This window comes from Somniosus microcephalus, chromosome 15 (genome assembly GCF_052327205.1).
Source record: "Somniosus microcephalus isolate GS21.2 chromosome 15, FLI_Smic_1.0, whole genome shotgun sequence".
NCBI classification, from domain to species: Eukaryota; Metazoa; Chordata; class Chondrichthyes; order Squaliformes; family Somniosidae; genus Somniosus; species Somniosus microcephalus.
Window position 1 is genome coordinate 66,994,224 of NC_141001.1, and position 26,508 is coordinate 67,020,731.

The 26,508-nt window shown below is 42.7% G+C and overlaps 1 protein-coding gene across 2 annotated transcripts in view; it reads right to left on the reverse strand.

The window, feature by feature from the left end:
* Positions 1-703: 703 nt before the first annotated feature.
* The window catches only part of trim66 (tripartite motif containing 66), a 306,202-nt gene continuing 280,397 nt past the window's right edge, over positions 704-26,508 (reverse strand). For both annotated transcript variants that reach the window (XM_086007941.1, XM_086007942.1), the window contains exons 11-19: positions 23,895-24,074; positions 22,720-22,828; positions 21,711-21,786; positions 13,505-13,673; positions 12,482-12,801; positions 9,494-9,626; positions 8,937-9,011; positions 4,017-4,169; positions 704-2,888 (exon numbers count right to left, since the gene is read on the reverse strand). In XM_086007941.1, the coding sequence (XP_085864067.1) occupies positions 2,637-2,888; positions 4,017-4,169; positions 8,937-9,011; positions 9,494-9,626; positions 12,482-12,801; positions 13,505-13,673; positions 21,711-21,786; positions 22,720-22,828; positions 23,895-24,074 (1,467 nt within the window). In that variant the 3' untranslated portion in view covers positions 704-2,636. The remainder of the gene's footprint in view (positions 2,889-4,016; positions 4,170-8,936; positions 9,012-9,493; positions 9,627-12,481; positions 12,802-13,504; positions 13,674-21,710; positions 21,787-22,719; positions 22,829-23,894; positions 24,075-26,508) is intronic.

Genomic DNA, 26,508 nt, shown 5'->3' on the forward strand with positions numbered 1-26,508 from the left:
TTAAGTGGCCACATAGCGCCTAAGAAACGGACACTACACAGCCCAATTTAGCCCCCAAGTGTCAGCAGGCTATTCAACTATGATGAATCCCAGCTGAGCCTAATCATATCTTCTTCACCTCAAATCCATACATACATGTCTATCGCTGGATAGTGATGAGGAGCAGGAACCCTGATTAACATCAGCCCTCTCTATAGGCAGATGGCAGCATCACTCTCCTTCTGACTGGGATTGTCTGACTCAGCACAGATGGGGATGAAGTCTCAACACCTCAGCTACCCACTGGGTTAAACCAAATGAGCCATTGGGTAAGACGAGTGAAGTGAAGTACACATTAAAAGGACCCGATCACTGCTCCCAACCTTCCCCCCCATCGCAATCACTCTCGACCCCCACACCACCCCCCCCGCCGGCCCTGACCCCTGATCTCCCTACTCCAGCCCCCCGACTTGACTCACTTAACTGAGGGTTGCTGAGATGTTTTTTTCTTCACTCTTCCTCCGATTTCCGCTGACAGACCATTGCACTGTGCCAGCTCTGTGACAATGAGGTCCGAGGCCCAATATCTTGGGAGCCTTGGACCTCACCATTCTGCCACAGGGTACTTACCCTGCACCCACTGAATGCCCAAAATTGGGCGCTCCTGTATTTCTAGGCCTTTATATTTTTTAATAGCTTGTGAAATGAACATATTGAAAATAACTAATGTTTTAAAACTTTATTCAGCAATGTTAACATTTTATTACAATAGTAAGTAATAAGAATGGATTTAACACAGTACTTTTATAAAGTCAACTTAATTACAACTTGCTGACAATTTATGCATCTACTGTCATGTACAATGGTTAAATGTATAATTTTCACTGAAAGACAGACAATCAGCATGAACAGCAATGCCGGTGAAGCCATTTCTATTCTACATCTGGCATTTTAAGTACTGTTCTGGTATTTAGTTAAAACAAAAGGTTTTCTTCTCATTACTTCAATAGTAATCTAATTAAAGGTCTCACATTCAAACAATAGTATTGTGTTGACAAGTATGGTTATTTTGTTCTTGACATTGATCAGTCTAAGACTTGTGCGGCCTTCATTTTAAAGAACTGGCCTCAAGCTGGCGCCCTTCATCTCACTCATGCCAAACTGCCAGCATAGCTCCTTGGTTCTTTTTCTATGCGATAAAAAAAGCTCACACTACAGGTCAATGCGCCGGCTTAGATCAGAGATCAACAATCATGACTATAACCTAATCACGTAGTTACCTGCACAAATAGCTCCTCCTCCAAGGTGTCCTCACCCTACCTAGCCCCCTTATCATCATTTTTCTTTTCAAATCAATACATAAAAGTTCAAAAAGAGGATCATATAACACACTGTTGGCAGCATTTTGCCAATAGTAATTCTGTGGATGACGGTGTTTGAGCATTTGTGAAGCAACAATAATCCAAAATTCCAAAAAGTTTTACAATCAAAATCTATGCAGTTTAACAAGTTGAATAAAAAAATCTGCACAGTTGACATGTTAATAGAAAAATAAAATCCATCCCAAAATAAATCAATAGTGATTCCAATCACCACCACACTCAAGGAAGGCAACATTTCTTGTTCTAATTTGCAACAATCAATACTGGAAAACAAAGACTAAAATTGATATTCCTCAAGTAACTCACTACAGGACATCATACAATCCAAAATATATCCTGGCAGGAATATCGGAAGTTAAACATTTAATGAAAAAACACAACCCACATTCAACTGATTGAGGGTGGAATTTCTACAGGGGTTCATCGTTTATCTGTTTCTCAGAGGGTCCCTCCAAATCTTCCGCCGAAGTTGAAGTGGACGATCGGGAGAACCCCCACGGAAATTCAACCCTGAATGTCATTTTCATTGCACAGGCTTTTGTTTACATGAAGAATAAGAAATTTGATTAGATCATTTCACTGTCTGCATTCCAAATATATTTGAAGCTAACTGGAGTAATGCCCCATAACTTGCAGAGATCATCACCAGTAACGCTGTTTTATAACTGCTCCCTCGCCCAGCAGTGATGCAAACGTAGGCAAGTTATACAAGTCTTTCACACAAAGCTCTTGTCAGGATAAATTTCTTTTAGTTTTTCGTTAAAGCAGGTTTCTAAGCCTCTGCCAGCTTGGGCCACCTCTGAATCTGGCTATAAAAGATCATTGCACATTAAATAGATAAATTCCAGATTTAATTGTTTTGCATACACACAAAAATTCCATGTAACATTCTCTGTAACTTGCGTTCAATGCCTTTCAACTGATGATGCTCAAAATCTGTATTATTACAGATAGGACTTGGGATTGTATAAAGTGATATCAGGAATTAACACATTAATGGACTGGTTAGAAATTCCTCTACAATTCACCACATCCAGCCTCATTCAGTGTAATTACTTTATAACAAACTATGAAAAGAACTGGTAATTGCCGTTTACTGTTTCCACTTCAGGGAAGCTGGTATCCACATTCCTGAGAGGTCCAACAATTATTATAGAAAACACTCAAGTTTTTGAAAAAAAATTGAATGAAAGAGTAATGTACTTACTGAGAGAGAGAGAAAGAAAGAATCGCTTTACATTTCACAATATTTATACATTCAACCAGCAACACCATTTACGGTCTATTGTCCTTATGGTTATGGCTTGCACCGTGCTTGCGTCTTCTCTTTGGCTTCACGTGCTCCTTTTCTTCTGTTGGCCAAGTAAACCCATTGATAGTAACCGTGCCACTTTCATTATCAATCTCTTCATAGTCAGATTCTTCTTGGATTGTTCCTGCCAAGTTCTTGTCAGGATAAATTTCTTTTAGATTTTCGTTAAAGCAGGTTTCTAAGCCTCTGCCAGCTTGGGCCACCTCTGAATCTGGCTATAAAAGATCATTGCACATTAAATAAATAAATTCCAGATTTAATTGTTTTGCATACACACAAAAATTCAATGTAACATTCTCTGTAACTTGCGTTCAATGCCTTTTTAACTGATAATGTTCAAAATCTGTTTTATTACAGATAGGACTTGGAATTGTATAAATGTGATATCAGGAATTAACACATTAATGGACTGATTAGAAATTCCTAAAAGCAACAACCTTTCAAAGACCTATCTAGACAGGTTAAGTCCATGAAAGAGTTAGAGAAGCCAGTCGGCTTTTTTATGGGAGCAGCCTACAGGCAATGTTATCAACAAGGTGAAATTCTACCTGGGGAGAAACAAATCATCAACTAACTCAGGAGCAAGGGTCATGTTGATTTCTTGCTCCTCCCAGGCCGGGGGCACTAAGGCCAATTCTAGAACTCACCTGCTGCCCTGGTTGAGGTCAGGCAGATCAGCAGACTGGGGATTGAATATTGGACCTTCCAGGCTCATAAGGATTCATGCCAATGCCACCATTATGTTCTAAAGCGAAAATTAAATCAAACAGCAATAATTCATCGTCATGGTATCCTGGAAAGGCCCCATTCCCTCTGGCTTTAATTGGGAAATAGAGCTTTAAGAATCAAATATTACAAAAATCTTTTTCACTGTATAAAGTATCGTAAAATTATGAATGTCTGTCTAGAGTAAAGGAGTGCAGAGCTTGGAGAGTATGTTGGTGGCCTAATATTATCATCTATTCATTACTCAGTACTTTGGGGAAATGGTGCAACTACACTCCTTGTGACGAGAACTTTTAAAATTCTCACTTGGATGGAAATTAACGGAAAAGCCATATAACAATATGCAGCTCGCAGATACAAATGAGTAGCTGCTGTGAACATATCTTCTAAATTCAGAGACCCAGGTGGAAGACGAAGACCTATACTGCAGAACTCCACGAAGAGCAGGAAAAGCAATGAGGCAAATCAAGCCATAACGGTGAAGTGACATCAAGACACGGCTTTAAAATATTAGATTGTCGAAGGAAGGAAATATTAAGGGGTGTAGGGAATTCTAGGATAGAGCCAGTTAGAGTCCGATAACACCAGCAGCATAGAGACATGTAAATCTTACTCACATAATTAAATTTTGCACAATTGATAAACATGAGCTGAATGTCAGAAATAAACTCTTCTGGTGTGTAGTAATGGAGGGGACTCTTTTTCTGAAGTTTTGCCCTGACTGTAGAAAGATCCATTGGCCTTTTGATAATCTGGTAGTAATGACGTGCCTAAATAAAAGTAAATGCTGATTAATAAGTGGCAAAAATGAGTGGCAAAAATTAGAAACTTAAGAATTTTTTTTATTAACAAAAAATGAAAACATATAAAAATATACATATTTTATTTTAATTTTGTCATTTAATCACTCCTGCCTTCCACCCTATCACAGACCTTCCCTTTTGTTCTTTTCTCTCCTCTCCCGTTTCTCTGCCTCTGTACTTGTAACTGTTTCCAGCCTGATGAAAGGTCATCAACCTGAAACGTTAACTCTGTTTCTCTCTTCACAGATGCTGCCTGACCTGCTGAGTATTTCCAGCATTTTTTGTTTTTATTTCAGATTTCCAGCATCCGCAGTAATTTGCTTTCATGGTTTATTTTTAACTGATAAGCTAAAGCATTGCCCTGAAAACCTTTCAACAATTCTGATTTCAGTTAGCAAATTAAAAAAAAAATCCCTTTTACCTTCACCCCTGTCCCACATGCAGATACCAACTCATGCTGGGGTTGTGAGGCCTTTAATATCTTGCAAAAGTGTCCATAGTTCAGAGGTGCCTGGACAGTGTTAGCAGGCTATTTGACACTGGATTGTATTATAGCTGAGCCTCAGGCTCTTCTCACCAAACATCCACACGGGCACACTTGCCAGTGAGGGTCACTGAGTTGCAATCAAGAGTTGGGATCATGACTCATTTTTCCCCTTCCTAGCCCAGAGACACAAGGGGCAATTTAACACAGTAAATGCTGGATATGGATGAGAACAGCTAACTTACATGAGGCATCACATTGGGATCGCCCTGATTTGTATAGTTTAGTACCATATTAGGTAGTGCATTTATTCAAAGTCATGGAGACAACCATGCCCCTTATTGGACTACACATCATGCTCTCCGGGAAAGGGCAGTACTATCTGGCTTCCACATTTCTCCTCAACCTCCCCTCGCCACGATTGGACAGCAGGGCGCACAATTCAAATAGAGCAAGATACAATTGGCTTTTATTTCTCCTTTTCGTATGGGGCCTGGAGAAAAACTAGCAGAGTCCATCCAAACCGAAGTAGCTAGGTTCAAGGATCAAAATGTCCTGAACTCACAACCTTCTTTTTGAGAGTCAACTGTTTAAATTACAAGAGTGCTTGGATATTTTGCTTTCACAGTATTTATTAATGTGATGTTAATTTTTTTTGTGGGTGGAAGCAAGCAAGCAAACTGACAAGGTGCTCCTAGGATTCTGGTTTTGTATACCAGGCCATTGATAGATATGGAAGATTGACCCGACCCATCTCGGCTTGTGTTTTCGGTGCCCTCCTACAGGGAAATGCCAAGCTTTTTCTCAACAGCCCAACCAAGATAGGAACTCACCATGGCATAAATCACAAATGCAAAGATTCAGCCCTGTGTTCCAAAGCACACCCAACATGCTATACGGTCCATGTCAGTGTTTACAGTCCACGCGAGCAATAGTCCAAATCACATTCACCCAACCAGTTCCCATATCCCTGTATCCCTTTTCCTTCATCAACCAATCCAATCTAATCTTGAATGTTGACATCGATTCTCCCTCAATTACTAACACTGAAAGTGAATTCCACAGCCTCACAACTCTGTGTAAAGAAGTTTCTCTTGCTCTCTGTTCTAAGTGTTTTGGGACGTCCTGAGATTGTGAAAGGAACTTATATAAATGCAAGCTGTTTCTACTCTCTTTCTTTAAATCTCAAATGCATTTAGTCTTGTATCTATGACCCCTTGTTCTGGACTCCTCAAACTACTGGAAATAGTTTGCTCAAAACCTCTACATCTTCCAAGAATGATACATCACTGTCCTTTCCTATGCTGCTATTTTTAGGTTTAGTTACTTTGTTTTAACATAGAAACATAGAAGATAGGAGCAGGAGTAGGCCATTCGGCCCTTCGAGCCTGCTCCGCCATTCAATGCGATCATGGCTGATCATCCAATTTCAGTACCCAGTCCCTGCCTTCTCCCCATATCCGTTGATCCCTTTAGTCTTAAGAAGAATATCCAACTCCTTCTTGAATATATTTAATGAATTGGCCTCTACTGCCTTCTGTGGTAGAGAATGCCACAGGTTCACCACTCTCTGGGTGAAGAAATTCCTCATTTCTGTCCTAAATGGCCTACCCCTTATCCTTAGACTGTGACTCCTGGTTCTGGACTCCCCGATCATCAGGAACATCCTTCCTGCATCTAGTCTGTCCAGTCCTGTCAGAATTTTATAAGTTTCAATGAGATCCCCTCACAGTCTTCTAAACTCCAGCGAGTACAAGCCCAATCGTCCCAATCTCTCCTCATACGTCATTCCTGCCATCCCAGGTATCAGCCTGGTGAATCTTCGCTGAACTCCTTCGATGGCAAGAACATCCTTCTTCAGATAAGGCAACCAAAACTGCACACAATACTCAAGATGTGGTCTCACCAAGGCCCTGTACAACTGCAGCAAGACATCCTTGTTCCTGTACTCGAACCCTCTCGCTATGAAGGCCAACATACCATTTGCCTTCTTAACCGCCTGCTGCACCTGCATGCTTACCTTCAGCGACTGGTGCACAAGGACACCCAGGTCTCGTTGCACTTCTCCTTCTCCCAATCTATTGCCATTCAGATAATAATCTGCCTTCCTGTTTTTGCCACCAAAGTGGATAACTTCACATTTATCCACGTTATATTGCATCTGCCATGCTTTTGCCCAATCACCCAACCTGTCCAAATCATCCTGGAGTTTCTTGGCATCCTCCTCACAGCACACACGCCCACCCAGTTTTGTGTCATCTGCAAATTTGGAGATATTACATCTAGTTCCCTTGTCTAGATCATTAATATATATTGTGAATAGCTGGGGTCCAAGGACCGATCCCTGTGGTACCCCACTAGTCACTGCCTGCCACTCGGAAAAAGACCCGTTTATTCCAACTCTTTGCTTTCTGTCTGCCAACCAGTTCTCTATCCAAGTCAATACCTTGCCCCCAATCCCATGTGCCTTAACTTTTCACGCTAATCTCTTATGCGGGACCTTATCAAAAGCCTTCTGAAAGTCCAAATACACCACATCCACTGGTTCTCCCTTATCTATTTTACCAGTTACATCTTCAAAAAATTCCAGATTAGTCGAGCACGATTTACCTTTTGTAAATCCATGTTGACTTTGTCCGATCCGGTCAGTGTTTTCCAAGTGCTCTGCTATTACATCTTTTATTATAATGGACTCTAGCATTTTCCCCACTACCAATGTCAGTACCGGTCTGTAATTCCCCGTTTTCTCTCTACCACCTTTTTTGAATAGTGGGGTAACATTAGCTACCCTCCAATCCATGGGTACTGTTCCAGATTCCATCGAATGTTGGAAGATGATCAGCAATGCATCTACTATTTCTAGGGCCACTTCCTTAAGTACCCTAGGATGTAGATTATCAGGCCCTGGGGATTTATCCGCCTTCAATCCCATCAATTTTCCTAACACCATTTCCCTACAAATACTGATTTCTTTCAGTTCTTCCCTTTCATCAGACTTTAAATTGAATAGGTCTCAGCTTTGGCTCAGTGATAGCACTCTTGCCCGAGTCAGAAGGTTGTGGGTTCAAGCCTCACTCCAGAGACTTGAATACATAATCTAGGCTGACATTTCAGTGCAATACTGAGGGAGTGCCGTCTTTCAGATAAGAAATTAAACTGAGGCCCCACTTGCCCTCACAGGTGGACATAAAATATCCCATGGCAGTTTTCGAAGAGCAGGGGAGTTATTCCAGTGGCTAATATTTATCCCTCAACCAACATCATTAAAATAGATTATGTGATCATTTATTTCACTGCTATTTGTGGGACCTGGCTGCGCACAAATTGCTGCTGTATTTCCCTACATTACAACAGTGACTACACTTTAAAAGTACTTCATTTACTATGAGGCACTTTTGGCTATTCTAAGGCCATGACAGGCACTACTGTATATAAATGCAAGTTCTTTATTTATTTATTACTTACATACTGGCTCGGAATTTGCAGTGGGTAATGACGGCAAACTACCAGCATTCGCCGTCATTACCCCTCTGAAACTGACCGCAACACATCAGGATTTAGCGCATGTGCATCTAAACATGGAAATCCTGAAGTTGTGGTCAATCATTCACTGCTCCGACACAGGTTGTGCTGTGGATGGACTAGTCTACTTAGCACCTCCTTCCCCCGTTGCCCCTATTCCCACTCTCACCAAATTCCTGTTTTAGAAATCCGTACTTCCACTCTATCCCCACCTCACTCTGTGATGTCCTCATAGCTCAATTTGAAGCTCTCGCAACTACCTCTTTATATACCTTTCAGACACAAACCAATTTCAACTGCTCAGTCAGCCCACAACTACAAAATCTAATTGATACCTGTCAGTGACCTATTTACAGTTGACTTGCAGTTACACAAGTTAAAATCTAAGCTTAGATTTAGGTACAATAAAAAGCACAAGTTCTGTACTACTTATTTAATACCTTCAACTGTGAAATTGGCCTAATATTTACACCACTGGAAGAAAAATGCAGCCAGCTAATGGCAGGGTCCATTCATTAATATTAGTGCATCACCAACTTGATCCAGGCAATTACCTGCAGTCATATTGGTGGTCTGCTTCACTGCAGAAAGCCAGCTGCTTACATTCCCTATATATTGCTCCGAATGTTGATAGTATCAACAGATGTGGCACTACTACATCCACGCCAAACACTGCACACACCCCTCTGTATGAAATGGAATAGCAAATGACAGCAAACTATGCTCACCAGTGGACTGACGGGCTCGTGGAATGGCAGGCTTAGCGGGTAGCAGTAAAGGTGCAATGCCAGCTTCTCACATTTCTGCAGGCAACACAGTTTGCAGTTAATAAAGAAGATCTTTGATTGGATATGCACATACATTTACACATTACAAGTCTCCATTTTATTTGGATAATTCAGGCAAGATATTAAATGTACTGGATATTAAAGGGGAAGGTGGTTGAAGGGTTAGTATGCTTCACATTGAGAGCACTACCTCATCTCTTACCCTCTTTTTAATTGTTAGCACCCTGAACAGGAATATTGAATACACATCTCATACATTTTGGAGGACGTTATTATAAATGCACTAAATTAGAGAATATTACAAATAATTTTCTAAATACCACTGCTAAAGAAAGCAAACAAAAATTATATTTCTAAAAATATCCTGACTATTGTATCAAGAGGCTCAGCATCCATTTAGTTACACTGTGACAGGCAAATGATAATACACCTCAAAATGCATTATTCTCAAATATTGGTTCAGTAAAGATGTACTGAATTTAAGTGCTGCTGCTCACCCTTTGGTCACCAATGGAGAGACCCTGTAACGTTCTTATCCCCCTGTTTTCATTGATATATCTCGTATTTTCACAATCATATTCCACTTCTGGCATCACCACATTCCGACATAATGTACACAACCACTCACCCCTGCAAATCAATATTTTGAATACACCCATGAACAGTTGGATTGAAATTTTAAAGAGAAGTCTCATCATTAGTGAACTTTTAAAATTCAGTTACAATGGCTCTCCCCTATGGCCTGATTGCTAAAGACACTGCCAAGTGTGGAACGGAGCTATACAATCCAGGAAGGTCTGGGGTTCAATTCCTAATCGGTGTTGTGTTATGTAAGGTAGTGGTGCTTCTGGGCTAGAGAGGTTAGGTATTATGTTTCTGTTTGCTATCTAGCAATGTGTGGGTGCGTGTGTGTAAGGGGGGGGGAGAGGAGGCGAGGAGAGGAGGCGGACAGGATTGGGCTCGAATCAACTGCCTTAATGAATGAATAGCCTGCCAAAACTCACTATCTAGGCTCATGTGAAAAAAAAATTTGAATAAAATACTGGAAGGCGGCTGGTATCCATTGGAACCACAGTCCAGCACGAACCTGGAGTCAAGAAAAAAATTTGGTTATAATTAACATTAACAAAAAGGTCCTGATGTTAGTAGCTCTGATTATGCTAAACTACACTGTTGGACTTGAGTGGGCTTGAACTTCAGAAAATTCTTAAACCCTTCATAAACTCAATTTATAAACTGACATGCCTGTGGACAATTTTTTATTATGCTAGGCAGCATCTCAAAATTTCTTTCACTTAAAATAAAACTACTCTTAGATATATTGGCTACTATCTGTCTATGCCAAAACTGTTGATTCCCTAGCTCACCTGTGGATTGGGGGAAATATTTTCTCTGGTTTCTATGTATTTGCAGCATTGTGAATAGAGTGGGACAATTTCCTGATTTATATTTCTAGCAAAACCACAAATGCATTCTTTTAGAATGTTTTCAGAATTTTGCTTGAATAGTGAAGATAGGAGATAGTCCCTCAACGTTTATGATGGCACCAGGAGAAACTTTCTCATCTAAAGTCATCAGTTTACATTTTTGTTATAAACTCAGGGGAAAGAGAAGCATTGGAAAGAGAAAAACTCATTTAAATGAGGTCTGTATATACTCCACAATAGTGAATCAAACTTGTGCATGATAGTAGTTGGGAAGGGCCATTACATTGCTAAGTTCTAGCACAAGGTTGCAACACAAGGGAACTTCAGATCAAAGTTCTTGACATTAAGTTAGTCTAAAGCTTTCAATAACAGGAGGACAAAATGTTCCACGTGCATCCTGGCACTGAGGCTCCACTATAGTTTCCATGCAGAAGAAATTTTCTTCCACTTAAATTTAAGCTTCAAAATAAACTGAAAGATAGAAACATCTGCAAGAGCAGATCCAGCTGCACTGATTTGAAGATATGAATTAAAGTATATAACATAGCAATGTCATTTTTGGTTACATTGATCTCTTAAACCTTTGAAAATATATAATCTAGCAACTATTCACCGAGTTCTGTTTTTTTCATTATACCCGGTTTTGCACTGGTATCAGTAAACCACACGTCACATTATGAAACGTGCCTCAGAAGAATAGCTACATATCATTCAGAAAATATTGTAAAGAATTGTTTTGACTTTCATCATTTTGCTGCTTTTGTCTCCCAGCACAAACACCATAAAATTAGAAAATTTTACAGCATGCAGGAGGCCATTTGAGGTTAGGATCAGATCAGCCATGATCTTATTGAATGGTGGAGCAGGCTCGAGGGGCCGATTGGCCTACTCCTACTTCTTATGTTCTTATGATTTGGCTCATTGTGCCTGTGCTAGCTCTCTGAAAGAGCTGTCAACTTAATTTCATTTGCCTGTTCCAAATATTTATCCACTTCCCTTTTAAAAGCTATTATGGATTATGCTTCCTCCACTGTTTCTGATTCCATGACCTAACAAGCCTTAGCATTAAAAATATTCTCCTATCCTCTCCCTCCTTCTTTTGTATCATCTTAAATTTATGCCCTCCAGTTACCAACTCACCGACCAGTGGAAATTTTCAGCACCTCGATCAGATCTTGTCTCAACCTTCTATGTTCTAATGAAAGGACCTACAGTTTCTCAAGTCTTTTCTTATCATTAAAGCTTCCCATCCCTGTTGTTATGTGAATCTTTTTTGCAGCCTCTCCATGGCCTTTAATTTTTTTCAGTAACACTCAAAATTGGACATACGATTCTAACTGCAGCCTAACCAATTATTCATATAGGTTTAGCATTGCTTCCTTGCTTTTGTACTCTATGCCCTTATGTATAAAACCTATAATTCTATCTGCCTTTCAACTTTATCAACTTGTTCTCCCATTTTTAATGAAGAGATTTGTATATCTGAAATCCCAAGCCTCTCTGCTACTCTATTCAGTTTGGAGTTTTACCATTCAGTATAAATTCCACAATTTTGTCTTCCTCCTATGCATGACCTCACATTTCTATGCATTAAATTTCATCTTGTATATATTTGCCAAATCTACTAACCTGTCTATATCTTTCTGGAGTTGCTTACAGTCCTCTTTGTATTTAACCACACTTCCAATTTTTGTGTCTGCAAATGTTGATATCAGGCCATATACCAAAGTCCAGATCATTTAAAAACAAAGAGCAATGATTCCAACACTAACCCTGGGGGACATATTCCAAGTTTGCATATTCCAAGTCTAAAACACAACATTAACTAGAACTATCTGCTACTCTTTCCTTCCAACTCTAACTTTCCTCAGCATCCTAGACTGCATGTTGTTAGGGTGCAATAATAGCATGATCAATATTTTGATAACCGTGTGCTACTTCACCTTTTGACCCTTGACCAAAATAATTGAAAAAAAATTCACCTCAACCTCATGATAAAATGTGTCATTCACTAACAGACAAAAAAAAAAAATCGCAATAACTAAAAGCTAGATTTACATTGGGAAGCTGAGCAGAGAAGGCACGTGGCAGCCAAGATGGAACACCTTCGGACATCGATCACAACACAACAGCTCCCCTCCATTCAAACAGACTGCGCAATAATCCTCGTTGTCGTCGGTAGCACCTGCTAGTGTTGGGGTTGTCTGAGGAGATGATCTGTTAATGGATTTCTCAGAAGGTTTATCATCTGAAGGAGATGGGGATGCTACAACATCGGGAGAAAGGTCAGAAATAACTGCTGTGTCATCCAGCTCACTTTGTTGGGAGGGAGGAGGGTTCGAGTTTGGTGGAGTGAGTGTGCTGTCCAGAGTAATGTTCTTTAAAAAAAAAGTAATAAAATTAATATACAGCATAAATCAAGGAAATAGAGTTTCTATAACATTCCATAATTTCTATTTTAATGTAAAATAAATCAGACTATGCAAATATTGGTGGTCATTTTTTAAATTAAAACAGTTTAACGATTCAGATTAAGCCTTGCCTCATTAAGTATTAACTCAGTTTGCCTTCCAAGAGATTGAAGAAGTGCACATGGGAGGTCACAAATATCTGGTTCAGAGCACCATTGTTACGCCTCTGGCTTATGTTATTGTGCAAGTAGATATAGGGAAGCATGAGTCCCCCATTCAGATAAGATGATCAGGCCACTTGAGAGCAACTAAAACCACTGAACTCACAAAGGTATCTATGGCAGGCCCGAACTTATAACGGTGACTTTTCTCCTCCCTAGCGCAGAAATTGTAGCAACACTCATTCCATTGAGTGTGACAACTGGAAATACTAAAGTGACTTAATCTGTCAAGGAAGGAAATAATAAAACTAAAAGATATGGTAAATGGGTTAGTTCATATAGAATCAATTTTTTCACCACAGATCCGAAGCTCATGTCCTTTTTAATTGGAGGGGGAATGTTTGCAGAAACACAGTTAATGTCTGCCAAATTTAATAAAATTGGAGAGTTTATTATATTGCAAGGTGTTATCAATGTATTTTTCTTTAACAAAATATCTTTCTACTCACCCTTGTTGCAGCATGTGAGGTCTGACTGTCCATCATCAAAAGGAAGCTGCCTTCATCTTCATCAACATCTGGCTGCACTTTGAAGACAGGGAGCTGGCCAGTGGCTGGTGCACAGATCTGTAATCGCTCTAAACGCACATAAGGGACCTTCACCCCATCAGTCTGAGCCCTGTAATCAGCAGATTAAGTCAGATAAATAATAACTGCAGTTTAAGATCACAGCTCTGTGGGTTACCAAAACTTGTGGGCTAATTTTAAGTATAAGTGAACAATGTGTGCCCTTCGATCGCCCGTTTATACCACCCATGAGGCTCAAGCCATTTTGAGGCTCCGAAGCAGCTCGCCCTTTGGGGAGGATGGGTTATAGAACAGCTCAGATGTGAAGGTAGCCGACAGTCGGAGCTTGGGGGCGAGGGGCGCGCGGTGGGCGGGACACATACAGGCCGGCAGCAGGCTGAAGTATTCTTGTGGGACACCCTACTCCTCCTTGCCCCACAAAAATAAAAGTTAAAATTGTATCTGAAGGACTGCTGGTTAGGCCACTCAATGGCAAATGGCACAAACGGCAGTGCACGCTCTGCCCATTTCTACCTGAGAATTGCTATTGGAGTCCTACGTATACCATAGGATAATAATTATCATATGACGAGTAGCTTGCCTCCTGAAACAGGCAGGCGCTCCAGCCACCCTACTTAAGACTGTATCCAGACAGTGGCAGCCAAAGTGTCAGCATAAACCGGGTGGTAAGTGCCATTTTCCTGGTTTAACCTGGCTAAACCTAGGAAATCAAAATAATAGGATATAAGCCTCTATATTAATCACACCCCATGATGGGCAGGGGAAGGTTGGGGGTTCAAAAAGTGAAATGCGCGGAATGTGACCCCGGCCCACTGCGCAAATGCCCGTCGCCATATTATCAGCGGTGGATATTGGGGCATCCAAGTGTCCTGCTGTGGAGAGACGGGCCTCTTAATTAAAATATTTAAATTGGGCTCTCGCAGAGCAATTGGGAGCCTGATTTGAAGTTAACTGCTGCTGCACAGATTTCACATTGTTCAAGAAACTCGGCAGTGAAACGGAAGCTGGAGCTGCCGGCTCAAGATAAGTGCTTGTTTATGCACTACTTGTGAGCCAGGAGGAGCAGGAGTACTTCCCCATGCATCTCAAGGAAGCATTCGGCCTCCCCCAGCCCCAATCGTCAGCCACCACCCCTCACCCTCACGCCCAATCTCTAGCCTTCCCCCAGTCCTCCCGATCACAGGCCTATTTCCCCGACCGATTACCGACCTTCCCCCTGGTCCCCAATCTTGATCTGACCTCCCCCCACCACCATCCCGAGTGCCAACATCTCCCTCTCCCGATTGCTGACCTCCCACTTCTCCCGATCGCCAACCTTCCGCCCTCTCCAGAGTGCCGCCCTCCCCCCCATCCGCCACGATTGCCGGGGATCGTCGCCAAGGGTGGAAACAGGTACTAGTCAAAGTAAATGTGGCCTGAGAATATGATGGTTTAGATTTTGCTGATAAAATAACGGCCTTATTAATGTGTAAATCAGCTAGCAACTTGTTGCGAGGAAGAGATACCCTGTGAATTGCGAATCGTCACAAGTTGTTGGCCGATTTGTGTCGCTCTGTTGGTAGCTTTGTGAAAATTGCATCTCGCACTTAACCTCCCAGAGATTTTCATGAAGTTGCTACAATTGCACATTAATTATCCATTAAATGCACCACAGAAAGTTAAGTCTAGTAACTGACAGCGTAAGTACCCTTTTAAAGACATGGGCCCAAAATTTGCGATCTGAGGCTTCCCGCTGGCGGATGCCTCCGGCCAGCATAAAATCTACGAATTTACCTGGTGGCCCAGGAGGTATGGAGACTCGCGCTGCTAGGCCTCTCCAGGTACATGCAGGCCCACGTATCCCAGGGGCGCATGCAGTTCGCAAGCACCCCTGGGATCACGTGGGCCAGCCCAACCAATAAAAGAAGGGAATCCCCATTCATACTTATGGGAGTTCCCTTTGTACGGAATCCCCATAAGTATGAATGGGGATCACTTAAAAAATATACGAACACATGAAATAATTTTTTTAAAATTACATAGTTAAAATTAATAAAAATGCCATTTAATTAAATATTTTAAACAAAAATTAAATTTTTTGAAAAACAAATTTATATGTTTTAACAGGGCTAAAAATAAACTTACCTTATTGGACAGGGTTTTTAATAATGTATAAATGAGTGATAAAATTTCATTTTTCTATTTTTTAAAACTCTTATGCTGATAAAAGCAGGCTTTACGCCTGCTTTTACCAGGCGTAAGAATTTCACGGGCTTTCAGCGGGCAAAAGTTGGGCAAATAGCACCACTCTGCACTCGTGGAGGCCCATCTCCCGGAGATGCGGATCATCTGTCAAGAGAACTCTTGACAGATCGCAAGTTCCGGGTTTTCACGCATGCGCTTCACATGCCTAAACCCGAAACTTGCGCGACCTATACGGGCGCGTGTGCACCTCATACGAACCCCTTAGGGGCCACAAAATATGGCCCATGATAATTGTTAATGAGTGCCAATCAACTTCTCTTGCACAGAAAGTGAATAATTCCTTCAGGCTGAGAGTTGTAGGAGATTTTAAAAATGGCAAATTTAAAATTGTTTTCTTACTTTTCCTTTATGTCTTTTTTCTATCTCTTAATCCAATTTTTCTTTCCCTCTCTTTATTTCTCTTTTTGTACCTGATTTGACATTGAATTTACCCAATCTAATTCACCCCCTTTCTCAGTCTTTCCTCGGTTTATTTCTCAATCCTTTAATATCATTGGTTCCTGAGATACACTTTTTGTCCCGTTGTTCACCAAGGTCCCAGGTGCCCTGTTGTCCTCGCTGCAGCGTTATCCGCATGCACTTCATCAACTTTGTGGGCAAAAAATATTAAATACTAAACATGCATGAACAAGTCTAGCTAACAGGGCAAGCCACAAGATGCTCCGCTCCACCAAAATCTGGGCCAGTAAGACAGTTGCTATGTTTGTTCAGAAATAGTGTGGTAATACTGGTCTAGATTCAAACAGTAGAAAGGTGAGAGAGTGAAACCAGGAAATTATAGACCTGTTAGTCTAACATCTGTTGTGAGGAAGTTACTGGAATCTATAATTAAGGACAGATTGAGCACTTGGAGACATTTGAGCTGATTAGAGGCAAACATGGATTTGTAAAGGGTAGGTCATGTCTAACGAACCGAACTGAATTTTTTGAGGAAGTAACTAAAGTAGTTGACAGGAGAATGTCTAGATGTAGTTTGTATCGACTTCTAAAAGGCATTCGATAAGATTCCACATAAGAGACTGTTAGCTAAAATTAAAGCTGATGAAATTTAAGTCAAATGATTCACCTGGTTAGGATATTGGTTAGGTGGTAGAAGACAAAGAGTAGGGATAATGGGCATGTACTCGAAGTGGAAGGAAGTGACAGTGGTGCCCCACAAGGATCTGTGCTCGGGCCTCAACTGTTCACTGTATTTATTAATAACTTAGATAATGCAATAACTTTTTTTTATTCATTCATGGGATGTGGGCATCGCTGGCAAGGCCAGTATTTATTGCCCATCCCTAGTTGCCCTTGAGAAGGTGGTGGTGAGCCGCCTTCTTGAACCGCTACAGTCCGTGTGGTGAAGGTACTCCAACAGTGCTGTTAGGGAGGGAGTTCCAGGAGTTTGACCCAGCGACGATGAAGGAATGGCGATATACTTCCAAGTCAGGATGCTGTGTGACTTTGAGGGGAACTTAGAGGTGGTGGTGTTCCCATGCGCCTGCTGCCCTTGTCCTTCTAGGTGGTAGAGGTCGCGGGTTTGGGAAGTGCTGTCGAAGAAGCCTTGGCGAGTTGCTGCAGTGCATCTTGTAGATGGTACACACTGCAGCCACGGTGCGCTGGTGGTGGAGGGAGTGAATGTTTAAGGTGGTGGATGGGGTGCCAATCAAGTGGGCTGCTTTGTCTTGGATGGTGTCGAGCTTCTCGAGTGTTGTTGGAGCTGTACTCATCCAGGCAAGTTGAGAGTATTCCATCATACTCCTGATCTGTGCCTTGTAGATGGTGGAAAGGGTTTGGGGAGTCAGGAGGTGAGACACTCGCCACAGAATACCCAGCCTCTAACCTGCTCTTGCAGCCACAGTATTTATGTGGCCGGTCCAGTTAAGTTTCTGGTCAATGGCGACGGCAAGGATATTGATGGTGGGGGATTCAGAGATGGTAGTGCCGTTAAATGTCATGGGGTGGTGGTTAGCCGCTCCATTGTTGGATAGTCATTGCCTGGCACTTCTGTGGCGCGAATGTTTTTTGCCACTTATCAGCCTAAGCCTGAATGTCATCCAGGTCTTGCTGCATGCGGGCATGGACTGCTTCATTATCGGAGGAGTTGCGAATGGCACTGAACACTGTGCAGTCATCAGCGAACATCCCCACTTCTGACCTTATGATGGAGGGAAGGTCATTGATGAAACAGCTGAAGATGGTTGGGCCTAGGACACTGCCCTGAGGAACTCCTGCAGCGATGTCCTGGGGCTGTGATGATTGACCTCCAACCACCACAACCATCTTCCTTTGTGCTAGGTATGACTCCAGCCAGTGGAGAGTTCCCCCCCCCCCCCGCCCCGATTCTCATTGACTTTAGTTCCTTGATGCCACACTCGGTCAAATGCTGCCTTGGTGTCAAGGGCAGTCACTCTCACCTCACCTCTGGAATTCAGCTCTTTTGTCCATGTTTGGACCAAGGCTCTAATGAGGTCTGGAGCCGAGTGGTCCTGACGGAACCCAAAATGACATCAGTGAGCAGGTTATTGGTGAGTAAGTGCTGCTTGATAGCACTGTCGACGACACCTTCCAACACTTTGCTGATGATTGAGAGTAGACTGATGGGACAATAATTGGCCGGATTGGATTTGGCCTGTTCCTATATAATAGAGAGCCTTATATCCAAGTTTGCCGATGACACAAAGATTGGTGGCATAATGAGTAGTGCAGATGGAAGCATAAAATTACAGAGACATTGACAGATTAAGTGAGTGGGCAAAATTGTGCCAGATGAATTTCAGCACAGTTAAGTATGAGGTCATCCATTTTGGACTAAAGAAAAGATAGAGCTGAGTATTTTTTTAAATGGTGAAAAGCTGGGAACAGTGTAGGTCCAAATAGATTTAGTAGTCCATTTACAGAGATCACTAAAATGCAGTAGTCAGATACAGAAAATAATCAAAAAGGCTAATAACTGCAGTTTAGAAGCACAACTCTGTGGGTTATCAAAAAGAATGTTAGCCTTTATAACTAGAGGGTTAGAATATAAAGGGGAGGAAGTTTTGCTACAGCTATACAAAGCCCTGGCTTGACCACATCTAGATCACTGTGCACAGTTCTGGGGATCGCACTTTAGAAAGGATATATTGGCCTTGGAAGGAGTGCAGTTCAGATTCACCAAAGAATGTTTCCAGGGCTCCAAGGGTTAGATTATGAGGAGAGATTACATAAACTAAGATTGTATTCCCTGGAATATAGAAGGTTTGATTTGAGGTTTTTAGGATTTTGAAAGGATATGATAGGGTAGATAGAGAGGAACTTTTTCTACTGGTGGGGGAGTCTAGGACAAGGGGACATAACCTTAAAATCAGATCCAGGCCATTCATGAGAGAGAAGTTAGGAAACACTTCTTCGCGCAAAGGGTGGTAGAAGTGTGGAACTCTCTCCCACAAAAAGCAGATGATGTGAGCTCAATTAATAATTTAAAATCTGAGATCGATATATTTTTGCTAGCCAAGGGTATTGAGGGATAAGGCGGATGGATGGAGTTTGGTCGCAGATCAGCCACGGTCTCACTGAACGTGAGACAGCCCCGAGGAGCTGAATGGCCTACTCCTGTTCCTATGTTCCTAATCTAGGGCAAGACAGTTCACTACATTTTTGTTAAGGCCTGTAATATTGTCTTTTTTGAACAGAATTATTAGGAATGTTCTTAACACATTTCACAACAGAGAGATGTACCTGTGATTTCCTAAACTGTGAGCTCCTGATATACTTGTAGTGTAACATGAATACCAGTCCAATCTTAAACACAAAGAAATCCATCAATCCCACTACATTTCCAGTTAACTTCCAAAGAAAACCCTATAATTTCAGATAGCGCATCCCTAGTCAATGCCTCACGATATTTATATTTCACTTTTATTGCTTTACTATGTAGTTTGCTTCTAAGTGGTATAAATATTGTAAACTACTGACTGGAGTCATGGGCTCTATGGGGATGATTTTAACTCCCTCTGCCCAGTGCAAATGGGATAGTAGCAGCCTGAAAATTACTCGTATTTCAATTACCTCATTCTTTTGCTTCAACACATATGCTTCCAATTCTATAAACTTGTTTGTATAGTCATAGTATTATCACAAAAATGCTCACCTTTCCCATCTCTTGTTAATTATTTCTCCCATCTCCTTTTCACTCATTCTTGTCCTCCCCTGTTTACTGGCAAGCACTTTAGGATTAAAACATTCTCTCTTATTATTATTACTGCACTCACTACGTTAAAGGCGCTGTATAAATGCAAGTTGTTGTTGCTGTTATTAACATACACAAAAAAAAGATAGCTTTCTATATTAGTGACTAGCCTACCTGCTTCTGCATGGTTAAGATGCAGTCCATCATTCCTCCATTAGCCTGATTTATCTCCAATACAGGCCCAACTGTCTAAGTCCAACATCTTGCGAATACCATCATCCAGCCACCCCTTATTTACCCCAAAATTCTATTCATGAACTCTGGAAAAAATGCAACTTTACTTCCTTTTTCTTTCAGAGAAGATTCCTAAATGTACTATTCTACCAATGATTCTCTCTTTCTCATGTTTCCCAGAGTGTGAGTTAATGAATGAAAAAAAGGGGAATAAAAGAGAAAATGGAGGTAGAAAAAAGGAGGAAAGAGAGGGAAAAAGAGAAACTGTCTCCCTCTTATCCATCTGACTCTTTCTTCCCCCCTCATTTGACCGTCTCACTCTCACCCACATCAGAATCACGCCCCCTCTCTCCATACCATCTGACTGTCTCTCACCTTCCATTTCTCATGCACTGCCTCCTTCTCAGCTGACTGTGCGTATCTCTCATCTCCCGCCCTGCTTTTCAGCTTCACATTCTCATTCATTCCTGTCTGACTGTGCTTCTCTGAATGAGGGGGTGGTCATATGAGGAGAGGTTGAGTAGATTGGGACTCTACTCATTGGAGTTCAGAAGAATGAGAGGCGATCTTATTGAAACATATAAGATTGTGAAGGGGCTTGATCGGGTGGATGCGGTGAGGATGTTCCCAATGATGGGTGAAACTAGAACTAGGGGGCATAATCTTAAAATAAGGGGCTGCTCTTTCAAAACTGAGATGAGGAGAAACTTCTTCACTCAGAGGGTGGTAGGTTTGTGGAATTTGCTGCCCCAGAAAGCTGTGGAAGCTACATCATTAAATAAATTTAAAACAGAAATAGATAGTTTCCTAGAAGTAAAGGGAATTAGGGGTTACGGGGAGCGGGCAGGAAATTGGACATGAGTCTAGGTTCGGAATGGTCATGGCCCTGTGGGTAGTGGAGCGGGCCCAGGGGCCGTGTAGCCTGGTTCTGTTCCTACTTCTTGTGTTCGAATTCTGTGTTAGATTTCAGGAGATGGTTTTATTCCTGTTCCTGGCTGGGGTGGAGATCGCCTTTACAGAAGGTAAGTACTGTAGAAAATATAGGGACAGAGTGATCTCCTGGAAGAGTTTCGATCGCCTAGATGGGTCGGAGAGGAATTTCCCAGATTTTTTCTCCCAAATTGGCCATTGGGTTTTTTATCTGGTTTTTCGCCTCTCCCGGGAGATCACATGGGTTTGGGTGGGATGGAGAGTGATAGAAGATTTGAGGTTAGGATCAGATCAGCCATGATCTTATTGAATGGTGGAGCAGGCTCGAGGGGCCGATTGGCCTACTCTTGCTCCTATTTCTTATGTTCTTATGTTCTTATTTGATTGCATTTTTCTGTCCCTCTGATTATATCTTTCTCATTCTGTCACCTGACTCCTATATGACTGTCTTTATCTCTCTCTCCCCCTCGTCTTGCAGTGTGTGAATTCAACTCACCTGACTCTCGTGTAACTGTGCTATATAAAAACTGCATCTTATTTACGTTTTCGTCATCTATTACTTTTTACCTGGTGTTTGCGCTGTCATATGGTGCTCCATCCAGTGAATCCATTGTCAAATCATGAGATCCATTGACCCCAGGATCTAGCCAACAGCAACAGCGTTATTACCAGTACATCAAACACAGAATAAATTACTATCATAATACTATTTACAAAAACATTGAGGCATTTAGTTGTTTTAGTGTTTATGTCAAAGTGCTATGTGTCTTATTACATAACTGCAAACCCAAGTAACACTGTAATGTAATTTGTCAGACTAGCTTTTATAAATTTCCCCCCTCCCCATCTCTATGATGTTGCTGCTTTCTAATTATGTTGGAACATAATGCAAAAAAATTTCCTTCCTCCCCTTGATGAAGATAGATGAAGATGAAGATTCATAATTATTGTGGGGGATTCTCCGATGACTCGGGTTATGGTTGCTCTGCCTATTGTAGCAGGGAGCCACACAGATTGGAGATTCTCAAATCTGATCTGCACCAGGACCTTATTAGGGTCACTAACATTGGTCCCAGTTAGGGAGGAGTAAAGGAGAGAGAAGAGGAACAACATCTAGAGGTCCTGCTTCTGATCACTATGCAGTGATTCTTGCTGGAAAGTACATGTGTGTGAACACCAAATAATAACACAAGCAGACTTAGCCCTGCTGCCCTAACAAATGAATAGCTTGCCAGCACTCATTGCCCATGTTCATAATGAAGAAGCAAGGTAACAGGGATAATGCCATCCATTGGATTGTACCCTAACTTGAGTCAATACCTTCAGGAAGGGAGGAGAAAAGAAACTGCACACTTGAATTGACTATTTTAGAAACTATGGCAATTCTGGTATATATTTGTTCCTTTACCCCAGGAAATAGATCACTCTCATTTTGCACTGTACACCTCATTCTTTGGTGCCACATGGTGGTCTGTGATATCATCTCCTCTGTACATTACCTGGTGTGTCCCCTTCCTCTGAAACAAGGATGGCGGGGTAATGCTAACTGACAGCGAGGACAGGGAAGACAACTTACATCCAACGTTCACAGAAAGGTTCATCGGTTCTTTGAAGTTGTTCTCTTTGAAAGGGACTGATTCAATTTCTATGGATTCCTTTGGTAATCTGGTGTCACTGTCTTCAGACTAAAAGATAATAAAAGTGGAAAGAGGTTAGTTATTAAGCTATTGATTATAATAAACGATTATAGAAATCACTCAAGCTTACTCTACAGCAATTCTCACTGTCTGAAATACCACTCTAAACTCGCAGAAAAGTTCTAATGATGTAACTGATACAAAAATGAAGCATTTGGGGCTAGGATTTATTTTTGTTTTAGCTTCTTTAATTGTCACGGGACATAAGGAGTTAAAAACCAGCTTCATTCACAGAAATCAAGTCTCGGCTTAACCTATTACACTGTTGTGACGATGTTATGCTGAGAAGTTTGCTTGATGGAGGAACCAAGCCATCCAATTCAAATACAAAAATGTTTTGATGGCAGTTATCAGTTTGCCTTTCCAAATCACTGAATTTGATCTGGAACTTAGAGAGAGGTTGTTTGGCCCCCACCCCATCTCCCTCACTCCCAATCCTTGCTGACCACACTCCGACCTCCTTTTCCAATCCCGGCCTCCCGATCTCCTCTGCCGAACCCTGATAGCACCACCCCTCCCCCGACTTTCTCTCCTGACCCGCGATCAGCCCTCCCGGCCTCCTCTGCTGAACCCCAGCCTGACCGACCCCTGGCCACTTACCCAAGAGCTGCTGCGATGCCAGCATCGGCCCGATATTGCCCAAGTCTGCACCGGTGGGCCTCAATGCCACATCGACTCCATTATAATGAGGCCCAAATCCCAAAATCTGGAAACCTCGGGCCTCACTATTCAGGCACAAGGAATGTACGCCATGCCACCATGCAGCAAAAAACGGCGTACCCACATTTTTGGACCATGTTTCCCAAAGCTCTCCGCCACTGGAGATTTTTTTGTGTCAATTCTGGGTCTGTTGTAGACTAAATGATTTCTATGATTAGTCAACAACTCTATTATTGTATCATGTGACTACCAGGATGGTAGACGGTGAGCTGAATGGACTTTGGTCTTTTTTCGTCTAGCAATTCTTATGTTCCCATACATACATAAACTTTCACAATAGAAAAATGGATCTAGAGTTAATTGTCATGTTTCAATTAATACAAGTGAATGTAACCTTATACTCTGTGCTCTTTGGTTCCCAGTTTACAGTTATCTTCTCTGCCGGAAGATCCGGAGTGTCACCGTTTGATCTGGTCATGGTCGATCGGGATTGCAGTTCAATCAATGAAGGTATAAAGTGGGAAGAATCCTCGTCCACTGGTGGTGTGGATTTAATGCGGCCTGAAGCGGAACGCTGCAACAGATATACCACGACAAAAGCATTTTAATACTGATTAATACAAATTAAAACAAGATTTTATGTGGATATCAACTTCACTGTAATACTCAACTGAAGCAAATAGAGTGCAAATGAAAGCTGGTTCTAATGGTTATAGCAATGGATAAGCATATAATGATCCAGTACATCTATCAGATCAAATATTGGTTGGGGGTGAGGGATTGGAGAAATCATGATCAGACTTCTCTAGGATAGTAACTGTCCAGTTTCTAAGAACACAATGGGCCAGAAATTCAGGTTCCCATGGGTGAGTACGCGCTGTGTACTCACCTGTAAGGCCAATGGAAGTGCCAGTTTCGTGCATGCACACTCAATGTTGTCACACATGCGCAGAACCAAACGGCGTGGCGGCTGCGGCCTTCACCAGCACGCTTTCATCGGCTCTGTGCGGAGAAGGTCAGGGATCGGATGGGGGAAAAGAGGAGAGGGCATCGAAGGGGGGAGCAGAGAGGGGATCCGAGGGGGGGAGAAGGGATCCGAGGGGGGAGAATAGGTCCGAGGGGGGAGAAGAGGTCCGAGAGGGGGAGAAGAGGTCCGAGGGGGGGAGAAGAGGTCCGAGGGGGGAGAAGAGGTCAGAGAGGGGGAGAAGAGGTCCGAGGGGGGAGAAGAGGTCCGAGAGGGGGAGAAGAGGTCCGCGGGGGGGAGAAGAAGTCCGAGGGGGGGAGAAGAAGTCCGAGGGGGGGAGAAGAGGTCCGAGGGGGGGAGAAGAGGTCCGAGAGGGGGAGAAGAGGTCCGAGGGGGGGAGAAGAGGTCCGAGGGGGGGAGAAGAGGTCCGAGGGGGGAGAAGGGATCCGAGGGGCGTGAAGGGATCCGAGGGGCGTGAAGGGATCCGAGGGGGGAGAAGGGGTCCGAGGGGCGTGAAGGGATCCGAGGGGGGAGAAGGGATCCGAGGGGGGAGAAGGGATCCGAGGGGGGAGAAGGGATCCGAGGGGGGAGAAGGGATCCGAGGGGGGAGAAGGGATCCGAGGGGGGAGAGGAGAGAGGATCGGAGGGCGGAGGAGAAGGGATCGGAGGGGGGAGAGGAGAGAGGATCGGAGGGGGGAAGAGGAGAGGGGATCGGAGGGTGCAGAGGAGAGAGGGTCGGAGGGTGGGAAGAGGAGAGGGGATCGGAGGGTGCAGAGGAGAGAGGATCGGAGGGTGCAGAGGAGAGAGGATCGGAGGGTGCAGAGGAGAGAGGATCGGAGGGTGCAGAGGAGAGGGGATCGGAGGGGGAGAGGAGAGGGGATCGGGGTGGGGGGGAGAGAGAAGGTCAGAAACTTGTTGGGGGAGTGGGGGGTGAGGAGAGAAGGTCCTAACCCAGGAGGGTGAGCCCTGTCTGTTCTCTGAAAGAAGTAGTGTTAGCACTGTGAGCTCTGTCTGGAGCCTGGCTGTCACAATGAATGGATCAAATTACACATTGCAAAGATCTTGATTACTGAGGCAGGCAGGATCAAATTATACATTCCAGACAAACTGCTGGGTGTTTCTTATCCTCCAAGGGGACCAATCAGAGCTTTGGTGTTGAAAATACATGTTGCCTTAAAAATTGGAGGGAGGTGGGCAAGGTGGAGGAAAGAGGGGGAAGAGAAGGGTAGGAAGAAAATCTTCTTTTACTTAAAAATATCACATTATGTGTTCTTGGAAACTAAAAGGTTGCCATCCCAGAATTTTAGAACAGGAGTGTTGACATGTAATTTGGCTGCAGAGGGCATTGCAGCCAAGGCCACTCCTATCCTTACCCAATGTCCAACATGGGTTTTCTCCGGGTGCTCCGGTTTCCTCCCACAGTCCAAAGATGTGCGGGTTAGGTTGATTGGCTATGATAAATTGACCCTTAGTGTTAGGGGGATTAAATATGTGGGGTTACGGGGATAGGGTGGGATATGTGTTGGTGTAGGGTTTGCGGGGAATTGGGTGGGATATGTGTCGGTGCAGGCTCGATGGGCCGAAGTGGCCTCTATCTGCACTGTGGGGTTTCTGTGATTCTGTGATTTCCCAGCAGGAGTCTCAGGATCGCATTTAAGAGTGAGAACCCAGGCTGATTTTATCCTGTTGCTAGGTTGAGTGGCTTAGTCACTGTTGATTTGGCTGATATCTGTTAATTTGGCTTAGGTGGAGATCTTTCTATTCTATAGTGCTCATTGGATCAGGCAATGTTTTTATCGATAGACAGCTTTTTGGGTATTTTTCAAGGATTCTTTTCATAACTTTGTGAAACCACTGTCAAATAGCTAAATTAACATCACATCCCAGAAATCACAACACGTTTCAGACACCTATGTAAGTGCCAACAGAAAGTTCCATCCCTCCCCCATCTTACTGCATTTAAAAAGGCACCTTATATTATGTGTTCTTGGAAATTTGGGGATTGCTATTCCAAAATTCAAGTTTACAGGTAAAAGGAGGCAGG